Genomic DNA, 19,987 nt, shown 5'->3' with positions numbered 1-19,987 from the left:
AGTCACTTAAGCACCTCAACGACTTAGATGTGTAAGGTTGTACGTATGCCAAAAACTGCTCGAATGTACTCTGACAGTAAGAGCAGGAGAGCTACTTTGTTGAAATAAAAGGGTGGAATCGATTGACTGATTTAACAGTACAACAGTTACACACTCTTCAATAAAATTTCGGGAGTGTACCCGCATAAATTCGACTTCTCCTTCTAATATTTCGGCTGAATACCAGCCAGCCATCTTCAGAGTGAGCCATAGTGACTGACGCTCCAGCACTTGCTCCGTTCTTTTAAACCCCCGGACTGCACCAATGCGCATGCGGCAACAGATATGCAAGCGCCATGTGTATCTGTGGTCACATGTGCAGAGATGCGGTCCGGGGTTTTAAAAGGACGGAGCAAGTGCTGGAGCGTCAGTCACTATGGCTCACTCTGAAGATGGCTGGCTGGTATTCAGCCGATATATTAGAAGGAGAAGTCGAATTTATGCGAGTACACGCCAGAAATTTCATGGAACAGACTTTGCGCCGCGAAAATATGAAGGTGCACATCAAGTACCTCTATGGGGAGGAGATGGTTTTCAGTGTTCGCCGGTTGGATAAGTTAGGACACTTGAGAGAGGCGCTAACTGAGCTTTTTAAGTTTTTTATTAAGCTGTCGTGACCATGGCGAATTTCCGAAGTTTGCCTCGTTAGAACATTTTGTAAAGTCGATTGCCATGAATAGGATAGTAAGGAAAGCTGGTGCTGCTATTGTTAAGGAGAGGATCCGTTTTACAATTGGACCTGATTTCGGAACAACTTTATCGCCTGCATCTAAAGTTATCTGTGGAGCTACCCTACAATCCATGGAACTGGACTGATCGTATAACGTGGGCCAAGTCATACTGGGTTCGTCAGGTAGCCACATCACGACAGACGGCAAAGTTTAGCCGGCTTGAGACGTCTTCGCAGCAGGAAACTGTTATTCGACGCTCCATCATTAATATGACGGATAAAGATTTGGAAGACGCTACGATGATGGTTTTATGTAAAGGACTGAACTTTGCACCCACGCCAAAGATTTTACCACTACCGGCTTTCATCAGCGCCGTTGAAGAAGCTGTTCGTTCTGTTTCTACGGAATCATCAGAAGAAATAAGATGCGAAACATGTCGAGCAGTTATGAAGGTTCGCCCACAAAGGATTAACATATCTGTGGCAGAGAGAGCTGCACTACGTAAGCTTCGCCAGGATACCGTAACGGTGGTTCTTCCAGCGGATAAAAGTAATGCCACTGTTTTAATGTCTCGTGACGACTATCATGATAAAATGAACAGTATACTGAGTGACAGCACATACCGGAAGATCAGTAGAGACCCCACCAACCAGATGGTAAGGAAGACTGCTTCGCTTCTGAAATCGTTCCCCTTCCCACCAGAAGTTGTGCGAAGATTGAAACCAAGTGGTGCGGTTCCTCCAAGGCATTATAAACGTCCAAAGATCTACTGGAATGGTGTTCCTCTGCGTCCGATAGTGAGTAACATAGGCTCTCCAACTTATGATTGTGCCAAACACTTAGCGTCGATGTTTAGACCTCTGGTGGGAAAATGCGCTCATTACATACGTAGCTCAGTCGACTTCATAGGCGAACTGGAATCACTCAGACTGAACAATTCTGATATGTTAGTCAGTTTCAATGTAGTGTCGTTGTTCACAAAGGTTCGTCATTCGGAATCATTGTTTCTCACTGGAAAAACATTCGCTAAAGAGATTTCTGCTTTGTTTAAATATGTTTTTACCTTGACATATTTTGTATTCAATAACGAATTTTATGAACAGACTCATAGTGTCGCCATGGGTAGCTCTTTTACGCCCTTGGTGGCCAACTTTATTTTATGGAGGACTTCGAGGCTAAGGCGCTGGAATTTGCTAGCTTGAAGCCCAGAGTGTTTTGGAAGTATGTTGTTAACACGTTTGTATTGAAGTCCCATGGCGAGGACAAGTCAAAATAATTTTTAAATCACCTGATATCCATCCACAGATAATTTCAGTTCACAATGGAAATCGAAAAAGATGGATGCCTTCTATTTTTGAATGTTTTGGTACGGCACAAAGTTGATGGCATTTTGGGACAAACTGTATACCGAAAACCGACCCATACGGATTTATATTTACTTGCGAATAGCTGCCACCATCCTTCGCAGATTATAAGTGTACTCAGAACTCTGGTACACAGAGCACACACACGTCATTGCTGACGAGAGCAGTCTGGAGGACGAGTTTCTACATCTGAGAAGAGTTTTAGAAGCCAATAGGTACTCTCCACAGCAGATACGTTAAGCTCTATAATTGAAACCAACAGTGTGTATAAGGAAAGCAGAAGAAGACATGGATTTTCTGCCATACATGGGAAGCCCATCGTCAAAAATAAAACGGATCCTCAGTAAGCACAAAGTGAAAGTGATTTTTCGGCCTCCACCAAAGACAGCAGCACTCCTGGGTTCTGTTAAAGATGATTTGCTGCTCTGGAAGCCTGGGGTTTACAAGATCCCCTCTGAGTGTGGCCGTTCATACATCGGATAGACGACACGTACAGTCCAAGATAGATGCAAAGAGCTCCACAGGTACACCCAGCTCTTACAACCCAATAAACCTATGGTGGCGGAGCACTGTATTGACCCTGGGCACTCTATTGTGTACGATGACGTCGAAATTTTAGCCTCGACTTCATCTTTCTGGGACTCAGTAGTCAAAGAAGCATTGAAATTCAGTTGTTGGTTGGACAAATCATGGAATCTGGCAATTTCTATAATAGACTCACACAGACGTCACGACAGGGCAGGTCGCAGTGATACATCAGTGTCACTGTGTGGATCGACTGTGCAACCATAGATCTAATTCCACGCTTATGTCATACCTCTTTGCCACTGATCAATGTCTGTGGCGCCTTGTGTATCTGTGGCTGCATGCACAGTGGTGCGGTCCACAGGTTTAAAAGGACAGAGCATGTGCTGGAGCATAATCCCCTTCCCCTCGCCTGAGGCACCTGTCTGGCCACAAGCCCTCCTCAGTGACCCAAATGTACACCTTCTCCTCAGCATCTTTTTTCCCTCCCTCACCGTCACCTGTGCCACTATCTATATCCGTCCTTCAGCTCCTCTCCCCAACGACTTCATTTCCCATGTTGACCATACCTTCCCCACCTCTGTGATTGCTGCCAACCTCAATGTCCACAGCCATGACCCTGCCACCCTTCGGCAGTGGCATCAGCTCCTTGACACCCTCCATGGTGACCTTGCTCCTCTCCTACAATACACCCATCCTGAAAGTAACTCCACCCCCAATGTTATTCTCACTTCCCCCAGCCCGCTTGGTCGTATCACCATGTACATGCTTGATCCCATTGGTAGTGACCACCTCCTCATCCTTTTCACTGTCTCCTCTGCCCGTGTCCCCCCTGCAGCCCCCCAACCAGCTCCCCCTCCAAAGACCATCCATGACTACCTCTGCACCGACTGGGATGCCTACTGGGAATCCATTGCATCACAGGTCAAAAGCCTCTCCCTCACCTTTCAATGTCTTGCTGACATCACCCATGCCTCTTCCTTCCTTCAGAAGACCATCACTGACGCTGTGGAGACCCATGTCCCTACCAAACTCATCCACCCTCACTGCCCTACACTTGCTCCTAGACTGTCCTTCTTCTTCGTGAATCCCACAGGCTCTACTGCTCCTTCCTCCACACCTGTGATCGGGATACACTCATAAGCCGCTGGCAATTACAGCAACACATCCGGAACCTCAACGCAGCAAAGAAACGCCGTAACTGGAGCCAGACATGCACATGCCTCAACTCCACCTTCCCTGTCAATTCCTCCAAGTACTGGTCAGCCTTCCACCACCTTACTGGTAGCCATCCCTCCCCACATTACCCTATCTTCCACGACGATCGCCCCTTCCCTGACAAACTCAGTAAGGCTAACCATTTTGCTTCCCACCTCTATGAAGTCTTCTTCATTCCTGACAATCCCCATTTTGATTACTCCCTCTTCCCCACCATCCTTGACCACATTGATACCTCTGTCCCACCACTCGCCCCTAGCTTCCAGTACTTGGATCAGTTACCCCCTCAGACATCAACACTCCCACCACCACACATGACATCACACTTGTCCTCCACTCCAACACTCCAAATGCTACACAGCCCATGGTCATGATGGTGTCACCTACCGCCACCTCAAGGAATCTCCCAGGCCTTCCTGGCTGTCCTTGCTGCCCTGTAAAATTTCCTCTGTACTGGCTTTTACCCTGACTTGTTGAACATTTCCCAAGTCCTGCTATTCCCTAAGCCCATCACACCCCCCCTCTGATACCTCTTCCTATCGTCCCATCTGCATCACCTCTATGCTCAGTAAGTTCAAAACCATCCTCTCCTGCCGTATTCACTGCTACCTTAACCTTCACCACCTTCCCCTTACCCAGTTTGGCTACTGGCCTTCCTTCTGAGCCAATGATCAGCTCATTAACCTTACCAATCTTCTTTCCCTCCAACTTAACTCCTATCACTCCACTATCTTTGTTTCCCTTGACCTCCAGAATGCCTATGACCATGTCAGGTCTCCTGGGCTCCTCTTCAAACTCCAGGCCCATGCTCTCCCTATCAATTTCGTCCTTCTCGTTGCTTCCTATGTCACTATCCACTATTTCAACTCCTGTACCTTCAATCAGTCTGCTGGTGTGCTCAAACACTCTGTCCTCTCCCCTCTCCTCTATCTCCTGTACGCTACTGACATGCCCAAGCCCCCCCTGCCTATTCATCTCCTCCAATTTGCTGATGACACCGCCTTCCTAGCACTTTATCGTACCTGTCAACAGTCACAATGTACCCTCCAAACCCACCTTGACCCGTTCACCACTTGGTGCAACCAGTGGTTTCTTCATATCAGCCCCTCCAAGATCCAGGCGATCATCATAGGCCACACCACCCACTCCTTCCATCTCCATGATTTCTGCCTCACCATTTATGACCATCCTATCCACCTCACCCCAACTCTCAAATACCTTGGCCTCACCCTTGACTGCCACCTCACCTGGACTCCCTGTCTGCTTACCACCCAACACAAAGCCCACAACAGACTCCACCTCCAGAAACTCCTGTCCAGCCAGACATGAGGACTGATCCTTCCACCATCCTTGACACCTAGAAATCCTTGATCCACTTCATCCTTTGTTATGCCAGCGTTGCTTGATTTCTGCCCCTCCCACGTTCTATAACGCCCTTCAAATCCTAGAGCGCCATGCACTCCACCTCGCCTTCCATATCCGCCTTCCATCACCCACACAAATCCTCTGTGACCTTATCCCCTGCCCCCACCTTCTCCTTTTCCTTGAACACATCTGCACCCTGTATATTGCCTGCCGACTTAATCCTCCACACCCTGATTTCCCCCATCCTCTCCACACCCAGACTGTTGCCGCGCCTTTACCGTTGTGTCCTGCCCTCTCTCCATCTCCATACCCTCCACCTCGTTTCCCAATGCAACTTACAGCACCTACCCCTGCCGGATGATGAACTTTGTTCTAACGTCTACCCCTCCTCCCAACTCTAATCCCACCTTCCTCCTGCCTCCTCCTCCAAACTCCCTCTCATCCCCCTCTCTTCTCCTAAGTGACTTTTCGTCTCCTACACCCCCTCCCTCTCCTGTGCTCCCCTTCAGTGTCTCTGCACTCCCTCCTGCCTTTCCCTCTTCATCTCCCGCCCTGCCCCTTGTTGAGCCTCCTGCCCCCTTGTTTTCCTCTTCCTTCCACCCCCCAGTCCCACCACCACACCTTCCTCTCCTCTTTTCCCCTCCTCTCTAGCCTCCTCCAGACCCTCGGCAGGTCCCTACCAACGTTTTTTTTTATTCTTCGTGAGTACTCCGTCGTTTCCAGTGGTTTTTTAAGTGTAGTGCTCTGTGTGATTTTTATCCTGTGGCCGACTTTTAACTTGTGTTTACCTCCAGTGTTTTTTTAAGTGCACTTTGATTTGCCAGCTGTGTTCTTTTAACTTTATAACGACTTTTTAACTGTCACCCAGTGCATGTCCCCAGTGTATATTTTAACCCCCAACATCTCCATTTACTGTGTTTTTCATGTCCCCCCTTTTTATGTAATCACCCTTTTGTATTTTTGTATAGACAATTGGCTGAAGAACAGTGGACTGTGTCGCTGCCAGCCCTCCTCTTCCCATATGGGGAGGGGGGATGAAATTACAATAAAGAAAAAAAACTAGAGCGTCAGTCACCTCGCCTCACTCTGAAGATGGCTGCACGGTATTCAGCCGAAATATTAGAAGAAGAAGAAGTCGAATTTATGCGGCTGCAAGCGCGAAATTTTATGGAACAGTCTTTACGCCGCGATTATATGAAGATGCTCAATTCCTCGCTTGTTGATGTAACTACAGTTTTAATTTGATCTGCATAATAAGTTACACTCATTACTTTCATGAATACATTAATCACAAAATTGATAATAATGCCAGAAAGAGAATGTTTACTTTAAAACTGAGCTTAGTCTTCAGTATCATAGTGTAAAACAACAAATCGGTACTGCGATCTCGGGACAGGAATTAATTTCATAAATAGCATTACTCCAAAAGTCAGAAAAATAAGAAGACACTCAAGAAAACGTTCAATTAAAATTTATTAGCACATTCAAAGTTATAGCATAAAACACAAACCAGTGCAGCAAGTTCAGAACACTGCGGAGACGAAAGACATCAACATTCACTCTGGGTATGACAGCCTATTAAAGTACAGAAATGCAATAATTATTGTAAATACAATATTTAGGAACGAAGATTCCCTTGGCAGGAGCCCGTATGTTTCCAACCAGAATAGCGCCGTTATATAGATCTTGGTACTCGAGTCCCAGTCCACTAGCTAACACAAGGCACAGAACATACCGCAATAGTTAACCTGAAACAGCTCAGTAGTGGAAACAGAGTGTGCTTTCAGATAGTAGCAGACGTTTCCGCTGGTGCAGCCGCCCAGTACACAGATGCGTTACTCCTAACATATGAAGTCTAGCAAGCCAACTGTTCTTCAATACATTACATACATAGAAGATCCATAATATTACAGAACAAACGTAAGTTATTGTGGATACCCGAGAACATAACCAATTACTAACACATATTACCGACCTACTCGTGACATCCGGTGTCTAATAAGCTAGATGTCCCATTACGACATACACTCATTCAAGTTGCACAAGATCATGCACCGCACATGAAATCTTATGGGGCTCCAGTGCCTACAATCAAATTGTTACGCACTGTATGGACGCACTGAAAAGTGTTCTGTGTACTTACAACACACACTCGTATAAGGTGCATAAGAGTATGCAACACACATAAAACCATGTGGGGCTCCAATGACTACACTCAGTTATTATGCACTATATCGACGCACTGAAAACTTCTTACCTAATTGCGTTATCGTATTTATAAGATTCCAGTACTTGCTCTAAATGAAGATTCCTTGCCACAATCAAATATACAGACAGCATAGCCACAATATAACGCCGTGCATCGGACGTTAACAGAACGTAGCTACACAATCGCCGAATTCATTAGCCACAGGTTTCCGTACCTCCTAACTGCTCCTCTTAGCACACTCACAATAACTCCATGCATGCGAGCGATCATCTAAACAACCCTTCTAAACACGCGGGCCAGCCGCTGAGCAACAGCTTCCTTCTTGATGACTGTGCTGACCAAACTCCACTAAGCTCACCGCTCACGCACGGATAAACACTCTCCATCCAGACAGAGAAACCACACTCGCCAGTGGAAAGGTTCAAGCAATGGCGTCAACCCTGAAACCCTAAGTGTTGTCGGTGAAGATAAAAACTGGCGTCTTCTGCAGCCCTTCATTATATTCTTAGCTGTATGACACTTTCAGTCACCTACTGTTCCTTCAGTTCACATACTTCTATACCGATGATATTGTTTCATGGCACAGGAAATTTGCTGTAATTTAGGGTAATTTGCAGTTCTGTCACAATCGGATATTACCCAAAACAGTGCTTAAGAGCAATGTTGCCCGACATAGGGTGCATTCTCCATTATCGGAATTCCATTTGAGACTTTTTTCACTGATTTCAGGTTTTCAGTCACTGTCGACAACGCTCTCTGGATTTAAAAAGATGAGAGCTTCCTAAAACTACCTTCTTGTCTGTTTATAATCCAACACGTCTAGGATTTCAGTTATGGTCCTTTAGAATTTTCCTGCCATATTGTCGTTTAAGAGCGCTCGGATAGATAGAAGTCACGGGTTATTTTCTTGGGTTAGGAGTGAATCATCCAAGTGGTCCCCACGATCCAACGGGCGTGGTTTTAACGTGACTGCTATGTTCGATAGGAGTCCCACAACTAGAATATGTGTCCACTCTGGCAAACCCTTATTTGCCTGGGTAAAACTGGTACAGATGAGGTGCTTCAGGAACCCCAAAGATCGTCCGCTTACGACTGTTCTGCCTTTACATGATCCCCCACCCCCACCCCTCATAGACTCGTAGCACACCTCGAGGCTGACAGCTATTTTATGGGTACCATCCCCATCGTTCTGGCTTTTAAACCAAGGTCATCACTTCCTGTGAGAACAACTTTCCTCCATCGCGAGCGTTAACTACTGTTCCAGACATCATCAAGGCGTACTCTCTCTCCAACATGCCAGCTATCTTATATTCATTAACTCACGAATGTGTATCGGCAGCGCATGCGCGTTATGGTAGTAACATCAAACAACTCGCAAACAGAGCTGCAGGAGGTATTTTCGACTAAAATAAAGAATTTCACTCTTGTGTAAGTGACCCCGAGAGTTAATGTCAGCACATTTTTAAAATATGCAGTAGTTAAAATTCTGAACTCCTTTTTTGAAAGAAAAGGTTGGATATCGCGATCCGTTACTCGTGTTTTAATTTCACTGACATATCCTTTCACCATTACAGACATACAGGATGAGCCCGACCTCCACTGACAAAATTTCGGCACATCCAGTCAAGGCGCGGACCACCGTGCAGCGTGAACGAGCCTGCGTTTCTCAATACTACAAAGTAAAACGTGACAACCACAAAAAAATGCTTTGCTTCGAAAAATGAGGTTTATTTCTGCTGGGAAACGTTTTTGTATACAGTTGTGCAGCAGGTGCATCACAGAGATCAATTTTTCCATGATCAAATACGAGATCGCTTATTTCGATACTCGTATGGTGATACACGTCATAATGCTGACACCAAAGTTCCTATCTAATGCGCACACAGCCTAATTGCATCGAGAACAGAGCACTTTAGAACCGCGCAGTATGTGCCTTCACATTACCCTGACGGCTGGAGGTAACCAACTACAGTGTGAAGCAACTCTGACGCCACCGTGTTCAAACCCCAACGTCCCATAGGGCCCAAGATATGCACTTCCGTATAGTGGGTTTCCTCTTCGAAAATGACCAGTTTGCCATACCACACAACATACAAAGCACTGTCACTGTTTTCTCTATACTTCCTGTTTATGTAAATGTGGTATTCGTATCCATTAGTACAAAGTAGCACACAGAAGACACGTTAATATTGAAGTTATCTCCTTTCAATCAGACATTTAAAGCAAGTAGTACAATGCAAATATACACGTCAGCTCCTATAGACATCGAAGCCAAAATCGGGTAGTGATGCAGGTCACTTTCGCAGTAAACTCTAATACTGATAAGTTCTAATGACCATAGAGGTCTTTATAAAATAAGTTACTCTTTGTGAAACGCACCTAGATTTAAAAGAACTAATTCTGCAGTTGAATCGTTCTTGGCAGTCACAGCAGAGACTCCTGTGTCCAGCTCCCGAGGTAATGGAATTGCGCATGTACTCGCACCAGTGCGACGTGTGGTCCATGGGCGTCATCACGTACCTGCTGCTCGTCGGTGACTTCCCGTTCACCGGCGACAGTCCGGAACAGCTCAGGCAGCGAGTACTCAACGACGAACTACGCTTCGGTCGTAAGTTACTATCAAATCTCCTCGATAGCTCAAAGTATGCCTTTAGTGTTAAACAGCAACAATCACAAATAATGGCCAGAACGTTCCGCACCTCGCAGGTTGTATCGGGTGATCAAAAAGTCAATATAAATTTGAAAACTTAATAAACCACGGAATAATGTAGATAGAGAGGTAAAAATTGACACACGTGCTTGGAATGACATGGGGTTTTATTAGAACAAAAAAAAGTTCACAAAATGTCCGACAGATGGCGCTGGACAGCAAAACGTCAGTGACTGCGCATGACAGTCGTGTATAAAAGGAGCTGTAATGAGAGAGAGAGTCAGATGCGCCAGCAGTCGCAGCATGTTGACGTTATCTGAAAAGGCGCTTTTAGTGAAGCTGTATTATCAGAATGGGGAATGTGCTAGTTCAGCGTTACGATCTTATTGCCATAGGAAGGGGATTCGAAAGGGTAAAGGTCCGTTGACAAATGCAGCTGTGGCGAGAATGATTTTCAAGTTCGAAGCCACGGGTTGTTTAGACGATAGACCCCGTAGTGGCCGATCGAGCAGAAGGCGTAATGCTGCTGAGACAGTTCAGGAAGAAATGGAGACTGTAGCGGGTTCGTCTATGCACGGGGAAGTCAGCGGCCGTGCAGTCGCACGTCGCACCGGCATTCCATACACTGCTGATTGGTTGGCACTTAAGCGTACCCTCCGATGCTAACCGTACAAAATCCATCGGCGTCATGAACTGTTACCTGGCGATTTCGTGAAGCGGAGGGCATTTGCGGTGTGGGCGTTTCAAAAGATGGCGAAAGATGACGATTGGTTGTGTCACGTGTTGTGGACCGACGAAGCTCGTTTCACGCTCCGAGGGTCTGCCAACGCCCACAACTGCAGAATTTGGGCTACCAAAAATACTAGAACTGTCGTGGAAACTCCATTGCACGACGAGAAAGTCACGATATGGGTTGGATTTACCACATCTACCGTTATCGGACCTTTTTTCTTCGAGGAAATGCGTGATTCTGGTTTTGTTAACTGCTACCGTGACGGGTGAGAGGTACGCCGATATGTTACAGAATCACATATCTCCAGTATGGCTGATAAACACCTGCTGGAACGTACGATCTTTATGCAGGATGGCGCTCCGCCCCATATTGCTAGACGCGTGAAACATCTCTTGTGCGCGTCGTTTGGTGATGATCGTGTGCTCAGCTGCCACTTTCGCCATGCTTGGCCTCCCAGGTCCCCAGACCTCAGTCCGTCCGATTATTGGCTTTGGGGTTACCTGATATCGCAAGTGTATCGTGATCGACTGACATTTCTAGGGATCCTGAAAGACAACATCCGACGCCAATGCCTCACCGTAACTCCGGACATGCTTTACAGTGCTGTTCACAACAGTAATCCTCGACTACAGTTTTTGTTGAGGAATGATGGTGGACATATTGAGCATTTCCTGTAAAGAACATCATATTTGCTTTGTCTTACTTTGTTATGCTAATTATGGCCATTCTGATGAGATGAAGCGCCATCTGTCGGACATTTTTTGAACTTTTGCACTTTTTTTTGTTCTAACAAAACCCCACGTCATTCCAAGAATGTGTGTCAATTTGCACCTCTCTATCTACATTATTCCGTGATTTATTCCGTTTTCAAATTTATACTGACTTTTTGATCACCCAGTATAATGGGCTATCAAAAAGATTCCGTTTGCAGCGTATATGCAACGTAGTGCGACTCCAATATGGCTGTGTAAGTACGGACGTGTAGGCAGTGGCGACGTTATTGCCAATGCGTCCAGACAAGACCAATGTACTGTTATTCCTTTCTTGGCTGCCAAAGGACAAACACCAGCAGACGTCCATCGGAGAATAAAGAACGTGTGTGGGCCAGCACGTCTGTCGCAGAAAACCGTTGAGGAATGGAACGCAAACGGGTGCTGCTTCTTTGTAATAATGCACGTCCCCATACCGCAAATGTCGTAAAACAGATGTTACGTCAGCTCAAGTGGGCGACACTCGAGCAGCCGCTCCACAGTCTTGATCTCTCCCCATACGATTATCGAGACTTCGCTCCCTTAAAAATGGCCCTGAAGGGTCGACGGTTGCTGCTGGACGACGATGTGCAGCAACAGTTACGGATTTCTTCACACAACAGGACACCGTGTTTTAACAAACGGATATCTTCAACCTGGTGCGTCAGTGGGATGATTGCCTCAATGCTCAAGGGTATTTTGCCGATTGGCATACCTATTCTGCACTCTGCGGCATTCCTACCGAAATTATTTGACCGCCGCTTCTATAAAACACAGTTATATGGGAAAGTAATTAAGATCGCAGGTAAATGGCGTCCACATGGGAGCAGCACAGCAACACTATCCTCTACTGTGACCTGGAAGTTCGTTACTACTCCACTCTCACTCACTAACGAACCATCAAATCATATGGAATGTGGAAACACGTATGAGCATTCTTCATTGAAGTCAAATGGCGTATACCACCATGTGAGTTTGTCTGAAATTTGGTGTGTCGTTAGACAGACCCTTGTGCCACAAAATGATCATTCCACAATTTTTTTAGCTCGAACGGGGCAGATTCTTCCACAGAGAAAGTGTGGGATAACGGTCTGTGGGCCAGGATTATACGCAGAGATGTCGCAAGTGACCGCATTGTAACCATCTTGTCCGCATGAAGTAACAGTCAGTACATTTTTATCTCCTCGATGATGCAGCTATTCAGCAATAGTGAGCATTTCAGTATCGACAACTCGACCACCTCGTGGGCCATTGTGCGAGTTTCGTTTTTGCACAAAATTAAAAAACTTCTCGGAATGCAGTAGGCTCGTCAATGCCGTTGCTACTGGACTGAGCAGCAAATTGTTTTGGTTATGAATAAACGCCACTTCAAACTGTTGTATACTGATGGATGCACATGAACAAGGGGACGTCAAAAAAGTAAGTTGTTCATTGTTATGGCAGGAGATGCAGCTTTCATTGAAGGTTGCACTACGCTTCAAAGTGACACAAAGAATCAGGTAATGGTTGTGAGTGGAGCAGGGAATAGTCCTGATAGGGACGGGGAATATGATGTAGGTGGTGAGCTGGTAAAGATAGCTACTCAAACTGGTGACACTAATGTGCATTTCGTGCAACTGTTTCAGCGTCATGATCGGCCTCATCTTAAAGCGGCTGTTAGGCGTGTTAACATGGGACTGGGGAGGGCCCTGATGGCAGAGGGCATGGCTCACACTGCAGTGGTGCCAGTTGGGTATGTCAATAGATCGGGTTTCACTTGGCCTGCACCACAATAGCTATGGGAAGTGCAAGCTGACATAGCTTATAGGTGACACTGTAGTGGATGGTGGTGGGATCACTCATCGAAAAATTCCTGTAGTAGTTGGTGTTAGAGCTGTACCTGTTTTAGACTGAAGTCAGCCGATAGGTACACCTGTTTAAAGGAAGTTCCTCTAACAAAGGAATCACCTTCAGAGGAGGTCAGGTATTGTGTATGTGTATGTGAAGCACCACAGTACTTCCCTTAAATTAAATGCTTAACAAAACTACGCAGCGCATATTAGATAACGCGAGAAATAAATTAGCCCTGTGTCATTCAACCCAAGATTGGGAATATTTACATATGAACTATCCCTTTTACGGACTTAATGAAAAATTATGCATCTTAAAAAAACTATTTTTAGTGAAATCCAATGAGTCGCTCCATCACCCTTAGGAATGGTATACAGATCTTATTGATGGGTGGTACTAGAAACTTGAAAGAAAGGTAGTATGTTTGATGAATTTCATTTATGATTTTGAACAAACAAAAAGTAGCACATTTAACATGTTTCATCAACACTGCTGTCTGAGTGGTGGCTATAAGCAAGATTTGCTTAAAAATCAACTTACTTAATTGGTTGGTGAATGTTTGCATAGCAAGGGGAAAGAAGTGGAACAACCTGACAGTTTTCCTACTATTCATTCCCGAAGGAATATGATCTTGCTCATCAACAATAAATGTATATTATAAAATTAAAGTTGGCATGTTGTTGTTGTTGTGGTCTTCAGTCCTGAGACTGGTTTGATGCAGCTCTCCATGCTACTCTATCCTGTGCAAGCTTCTTCATCTCCCAGTACCTACTGCAACCTACATCCTTCTGAATCTGCTTAGTGTATTCATCTCTTGGTCTCCCTCTACGACTTCTACCCTCCATGCTGCCCTCCAATGCTAAATTTGTGAGACCTTGATGCCTCAAAACATGTCCTACCAACCGATCCCTTCTTCTAGTCAAACTGTGCCACAAACTTCTCTTCTCCCCAATCCTATTCAATACCTCCTCATTAGTTATGTGATCTACCCACCTTATCTTCAGCATTCTTCTGTAGCACCACATTTCGAAAGCTTCTATTCTCTTCTTGTCCAAACTAGTTATCGTCCATGTTTCACTTCCATACATGGCTACACTCCATACAAATACTTTCAGAAATGACTTCCTGACACTTAAATCTATATTCGATGTTAACAAATTTCTCTTCTTCAGAAACGATTTCCTTGCCATTGCCAGTCTACATTTTATATCCTCTCTACTTCGACCATCATCAGTTATTTTACTCCCCAAATAGCAAAACTCCTTTACTACTTTAAGTGTCTCATTTCCTAATCTAATTCCCTCAGCATCACCCGATTTAATTTGACTACATTCCATTATCCTCGTTTTGCTTTTGTTGATGTTCATCTTATATCCTCCTTTCAAGACACTGTCCATTCCGTTCAACTGCTCTTCCAAGTCCTTTGCTGTTTCTGACAGAATTACAATGTCATCGGCGAACCTCAAAGTTTTTATTTCTTCTCCATGGATTTTAATACCTACTCCAAATTTTTCTTTTGTTTCCTTTACTGCTTGCTCAATATACAGATTGAATAACATCGGGGAGAGGCTACAACCCTGTCTCACTCCTTTCCCAACCACTGCTTCCCTTTCATGCCCCTCGACTCTTATAACTGCCATCTGATTTCTGTACAAATTGTAAATAGCCTTTCGCTCCCTGTATTTTATACCTGCCACCTTCAGAATTTGAAAGAGAGTATTCCAGTTAACATTGTCAAAAGCTTTCTCTAAGTCTACAAATGCTAGAAACGTAGGTTTGCCTTTTCTTAATCTTTCTTCTAAGATAAGTCGTAAGGTTAGTATTGCCTCACGTGTTCCAACATTTCTACGGAATCCAAACTGATCTTCCCCGAGGTCCGTTTCTACCAGTTTTTCCATTCGTCTGTAAAGAATTCGCGTTTTATATTTTGCAGCTGTGACTTATTAAACTGATAGTTCGGTAATTTTCACATCTGTCAACACCTGCTTTCTTTGGGATTGGAATTATTATATTCTTCTTGAAGTCTGAGGGTATTTCACCTGTCTCATACATCTTGCTCACCAGATGGTAGAGTTTTGTCATGACTGGCTCTCCCAAGGCCGTCAGTAGTTCTAATGGAATGTTGTCTACACCCGGGGCCTTGTTTCGACTCAGGTCTTTCAGTGCTCTGTCAAACTCTTCACGCAGTATCTTATCTCCCATTTCGTCTTCATCTACATCCTCTTCCATTTCCATAATATTGTCCTCAAGTACATCGCCCTTGTATAAACCCTCTATATACTCCTTCCACCTTTCTGCCTTCCCTTCTTTGCTTAGAACTGGGTTTCCATCTGAGCTCTTGATATTCATACAAGTGGTTCTCTTCTCTCCAAAGGTCTCTTTAATTTTCCTGTAGGCAGTATCTATCTTACCCCTAGCGAGACAAGCCTCTACATCCTTACATTTGTCCTCTAGCCATCCCTGCTTAGCCATTTTGCACTTCCTGTCGATCTCATTTTTGAGACGTTTGTATTCCTTTTTGCCTGCTTCATTTACTGCATTTTTACATTTTCTCCTTTCATCAATTAAATTCAATATTTCTTCTGTTACCCAAGGATTTCTATTAGCCCTCGCCTTTTTACCTACTTGATACTCTGCTGCCTTCACTACTTCATCCCTCAAAGCTACCCATTCTTCTTCTACTGTATTTCTTTCCCCCATTCCTGTCAATTGTTCCCTTATGCTCTCCGTGAAACTCTGTACAATCTCTGGTTCTTTCAGTTTATCCAGGTCCCATCTCCTTAAATTCCCACCTTTTTGCAGTTTCTTCAGTTTTAATCTACAGGTCATAACCAATAGATTGTGGTCAGAGTCCACATCTGCCCCTGGAAATGTCTTACAATTTAAAACCTGGTTCCTAAATCTCTGTCTTACCATTATATAATCTGTCTGATACCTACTAGTATCTCCAGGATTCTTCCAGGTATACAACCTTCTTTTATGATTCTTGAACCAAGTGTTAGCTATGATTAAGTTATGCTCTGTGCAAAATTCTACAAGGCGGCTTCCTCTTTCATTTCTTCCCCCCAATCCGTATTCACCTACTATGTTTCCTTCTCTCCCTTTTCCTACTGACGAATTCCAGTCACCCATGACTATTAAATTTTCGTCTCCCTTCACTACCTGAATAATTTCTTTTATCTCGTCATACATTTCATCTATTTCTTCATCATCTGCAGAGCTAGTTGGCATATAAACTTGTACTACTGTAGTAGGCATGGGCTTTGTGTCTATCTTGGCCACAATAATGCGTTCACTATGCTGTTTGTAGTAGCTAACCCGCACTCCTATTTTTTTATTCATTATTAAACCTACTCCTGCATTACCCCTATTTGATTTTGTATTTATAACCCTGTAATCACCTGACCAAAAGTCTTGTTCCTCCTGCCACCGAACTTCACTAATTCCCACTATATCTAACTTTAACCTATCCATTTCCCTTTTTAAATTTTCTAACCTACCTGCCCGATTAAGGGATCTGACATTACACGCTCCGATCCGTAGAACGCCAGTTTTCTTTCTCCTGATAACGACGTCCTCTTGAGTAGACCCCGCCCGGAGATCCGAATGGGGGACTATTTTACCTCCGGAATATTTTACCCAAGAGGACGCCATCATCATTTAACCATACAGTAAAGCTGCATGTCCTCGGGAAAAATTACGGCTGTAGTTTCCCCTTGCTTTCAGCCGTTCGCAGTACCAGCACAGCAAGGCCGTTTTGGTTAATGTTACAAGGCCAGATCAGTCAATCATCCAGACTGTTGCCCCTGCAACTACTGAAAAGGCTGCTGCCCCTCTTCAGGAACCACATGTTTGTCTGGCCTCTCAACAGATACCCCTCCGTTGTGGTTGGCATGCGAGTCCAAAATCAAATGAATTATGAGCAGAGCTGATCAAGGAGTCAACTGCCGGAGCTGAGCTGTGCTTTACCGTGTCAATCATATGTGCGTTGTCGTCGTATCTGCGACTGCTGGTGTGATGGAACACCTCATTTGCTGCATGACGGATCCGTCTGTACAGACACATCTGGTGGTTGGTGGCAAAAATACGACTAATTCTACCTTCCGCTGAAATAAGTACCGAAAAATCCCTCTTCAAATTTACGTTAATAAGGACGAGAGTATGTGTCCATTCCAATGCAAAACCTGCCTTTAAACTTTCAAACAACCTATCACGAAGTTAAGGAATATTTCAATTTGTGTGAATAAAGTCAGAAGGCCTCAGTGCAGTAAAATAAGTTATTCTGCGTCATGCTCATATCGAACACGCACTTAGAGTGAAGCTCTCCTATTTGGCCTGGGAAGCACGAAGTATTCTTATACTTTCAGAAATGTGAACCACACGTCCGTCACCTTTCATATTTAATGACAAATTGTGATCTGACAGAGCATAGGCTAACATAAATCTGTCTTCTTGGCTGAACGCTAAGGCAGAAGGTCATTCCGGAATTGTAGTTTCAAGTGGAAGTTGTTCATTACCTCACATCAAACAGAAGTTTTCCAGCAGTTAGACGAATGTTTGACGTGTTGGGACTGAAAACATGGTAAACCGACCCGTCTGTTGTCAGAGTATCGAGAGTGTCTAGAATAAAGAGAAGATGTGAGACGTATATCTTTCGGTGGAAATTACGAAAACTCGTACCCCCATTATCTTTCTATCTGTTCCATTAGTCTTTTCCAATCACAGGCCTGAGCGCCGCAAGAGTCTCCTTACTACCAAAATGGAAAACGAGCCATATACTATCGAACGCTTAGTTGCAGTCTTTTGGCATAGGTGAGGGACATGACAGCCACCCCTCTGATGTCACAACACTTCCGCCAATAGGAATGGCGCTCTCTGTTTCCCACGCTATGGCTTGGAGCTAAGAAAAAAATAAAAACATTTAGGTGTGAGAGGTGGGTGTCTTTCTTATGTGTCCCGTGTCCGCATTTTCTGATGATTCCAATCTGTCGCCGCAGTTGTCTTCTCAGCACTGAGAAAGAGAGCGGAGTCCTTCTCTAACTCAGCGGAGGCAGTGAAATGAAATTTAAAAGCATGTTTTCTGTTTAGCTGGCTCTGAAGCCAATTGTAAGTTAAGGAAGGGAAAAAAAACTTTTCCTGTGCGTCCTTGGTGCCGTGGAGAGACGTTAGGCCGCACCCCAGCGCCTGTCTGGCTCGGTGGCAGCGTGCCCGGCTACCGTGAATAATGCGTGCCTTGTCCTTCTCCACTCAGCTCTGACAAGAGCCTCCTACGCTTATAAGCTGCCCCAAGTACATAGTAATCGCAAGCTACAATAAGAATTAAAAAAGATGATATATACAAATGACATATACGAAAAACAAAATGGATGCACAGTTATTGTTTACATATTACTGATTCGATGGAAATCGGCATATCTCATTTTTAAGGTAGCCTAATAGCGAAAGGCTATTTACAATGTGTACAGAAAGCAGATGGCAGTCATACGAGTCGAGGGGTATGAAAGGGAAGCAGTGGTTGGGAAGGGAGTGAGACAGGGTTTTAGCCTATCCCCGATGTTATTCAATCTCTATATGAGACAAGCAATAAAGGAAACAAAAGAACAGTTCGGAGTAGGTATTAAAATCCATGTAGAAGAAATAAAAACTTTGAGGTTCGCCGATGACATTGTAATTCTGTCAGACACAGCAAAGGACCTGGACGAGCAGCTGAACGGTATGGACAGTGTCTTGAAAGGAGGATGTAAGATGAACATCAACAGAAGCAAAACGAGGATAATGGAATGTAGTTGAATTAAATGTGGTGATGCTGCGGGAATTAGATTAGAAAATGAGACACTTAAAGTAGTAAAGGAATTTTGCTATTTGGGGAGCAAAATAGCTGATGATGGTCGAAGTAGGGAAGATATAAAATGTATACCGGCAACGGCAAGGAAAGCGTTTCTGAAGAAGAGCAATTTGTTAACATCGAGTATGGATTTAAGTGTCAGGAAGTCGTTTCTGAAAGTATTTGTATGGAGTGTAGCCATGTATGGAAGTGAAACGTGGACTATAAATAGTTTAGACAAGAAGAGAATAGAAGCTTTCGAAATGTGGTGCTACAGAAGAATGCTGAAGATTAGATGGGTAGATCACATAACTAATGAGGAGGTATTGAGTAGAATTGGGGAGAAGAGGAGCTTGTGGTACAACTTGACTAGAAGAAGGGATCGGTTGATAGGACATGTTCTGAGACATCGAGGGATCACCAATTTAGTATTGGAGGGCAGCGTGGAGGGTAAAAATCGTAGAGGGAGACCAAGAGATGAATACACTAAGAAGATTCAGAAGGATGTAGGCTGCAGTAGATACTGGGAGATGAAGAAGCTTGCACAGGATAGAGTAGCATGGAGAGCTGCATGAAACCAGTCTCAGGACTGAAGACCACAACAACAACAATAGGCTATAAAAAGGGTAATAAAAACGAATTAGACATTAGAAACATCATGTTAAATCCGTGAGTTTCTCACTTATCCTAGGCGAAGACAGGTGGAATATACTCAAAATGTCGTCCCCCTTTCCCCTCCTCTAGTACGTAACTTGAACATCTGGGAATTCACGTACAGGTTTAAGCCACGACGTCAGATTGAAGTTCCAC

The 19,987-nt window shown here is 44.5% G+C and overlaps 1 protein-coding gene across 1 annotated transcript in view; it reads left to right on the top strand.

Moving 5' to 3' along the window:
- The window catches only part of LOC124788781 (serine/threonine-protein kinase 33-like), a 90,133-nt gene that overhangs the window by 57,728 nt on the left and 12,418 nt on the right, over positions 1–19,987 (top strand). The window contains exon 5 of the mRNA XM_047256064.1: positions 9,816–9,999. Within this exon, the coding sequence (XP_047112020.1) occupies positions 9,816–9,999 (184 nt within the window). The remainder of the gene's footprint in view (positions 1–9,815; positions 10,000–19,987) is intronic.

This window comes from Schistocerca piceifrons, chromosome 3, assembly GCF_021461385.2.
Source record: "Schistocerca piceifrons isolate TAMUIC-IGC-003096 chromosome 3, iqSchPice1.1, whole genome shotgun sequence".
Lineage (NCBI taxonomy): Eukaryota > Metazoa > Arthropoda > Insecta > Orthoptera > Acrididae > Schistocerca > Schistocerca piceifrons.
The sequence above is the reverse complement of the archived record's forward strand: the minus strand, read 5'-3'. Positions and strand labels throughout refer to the sequence as shown.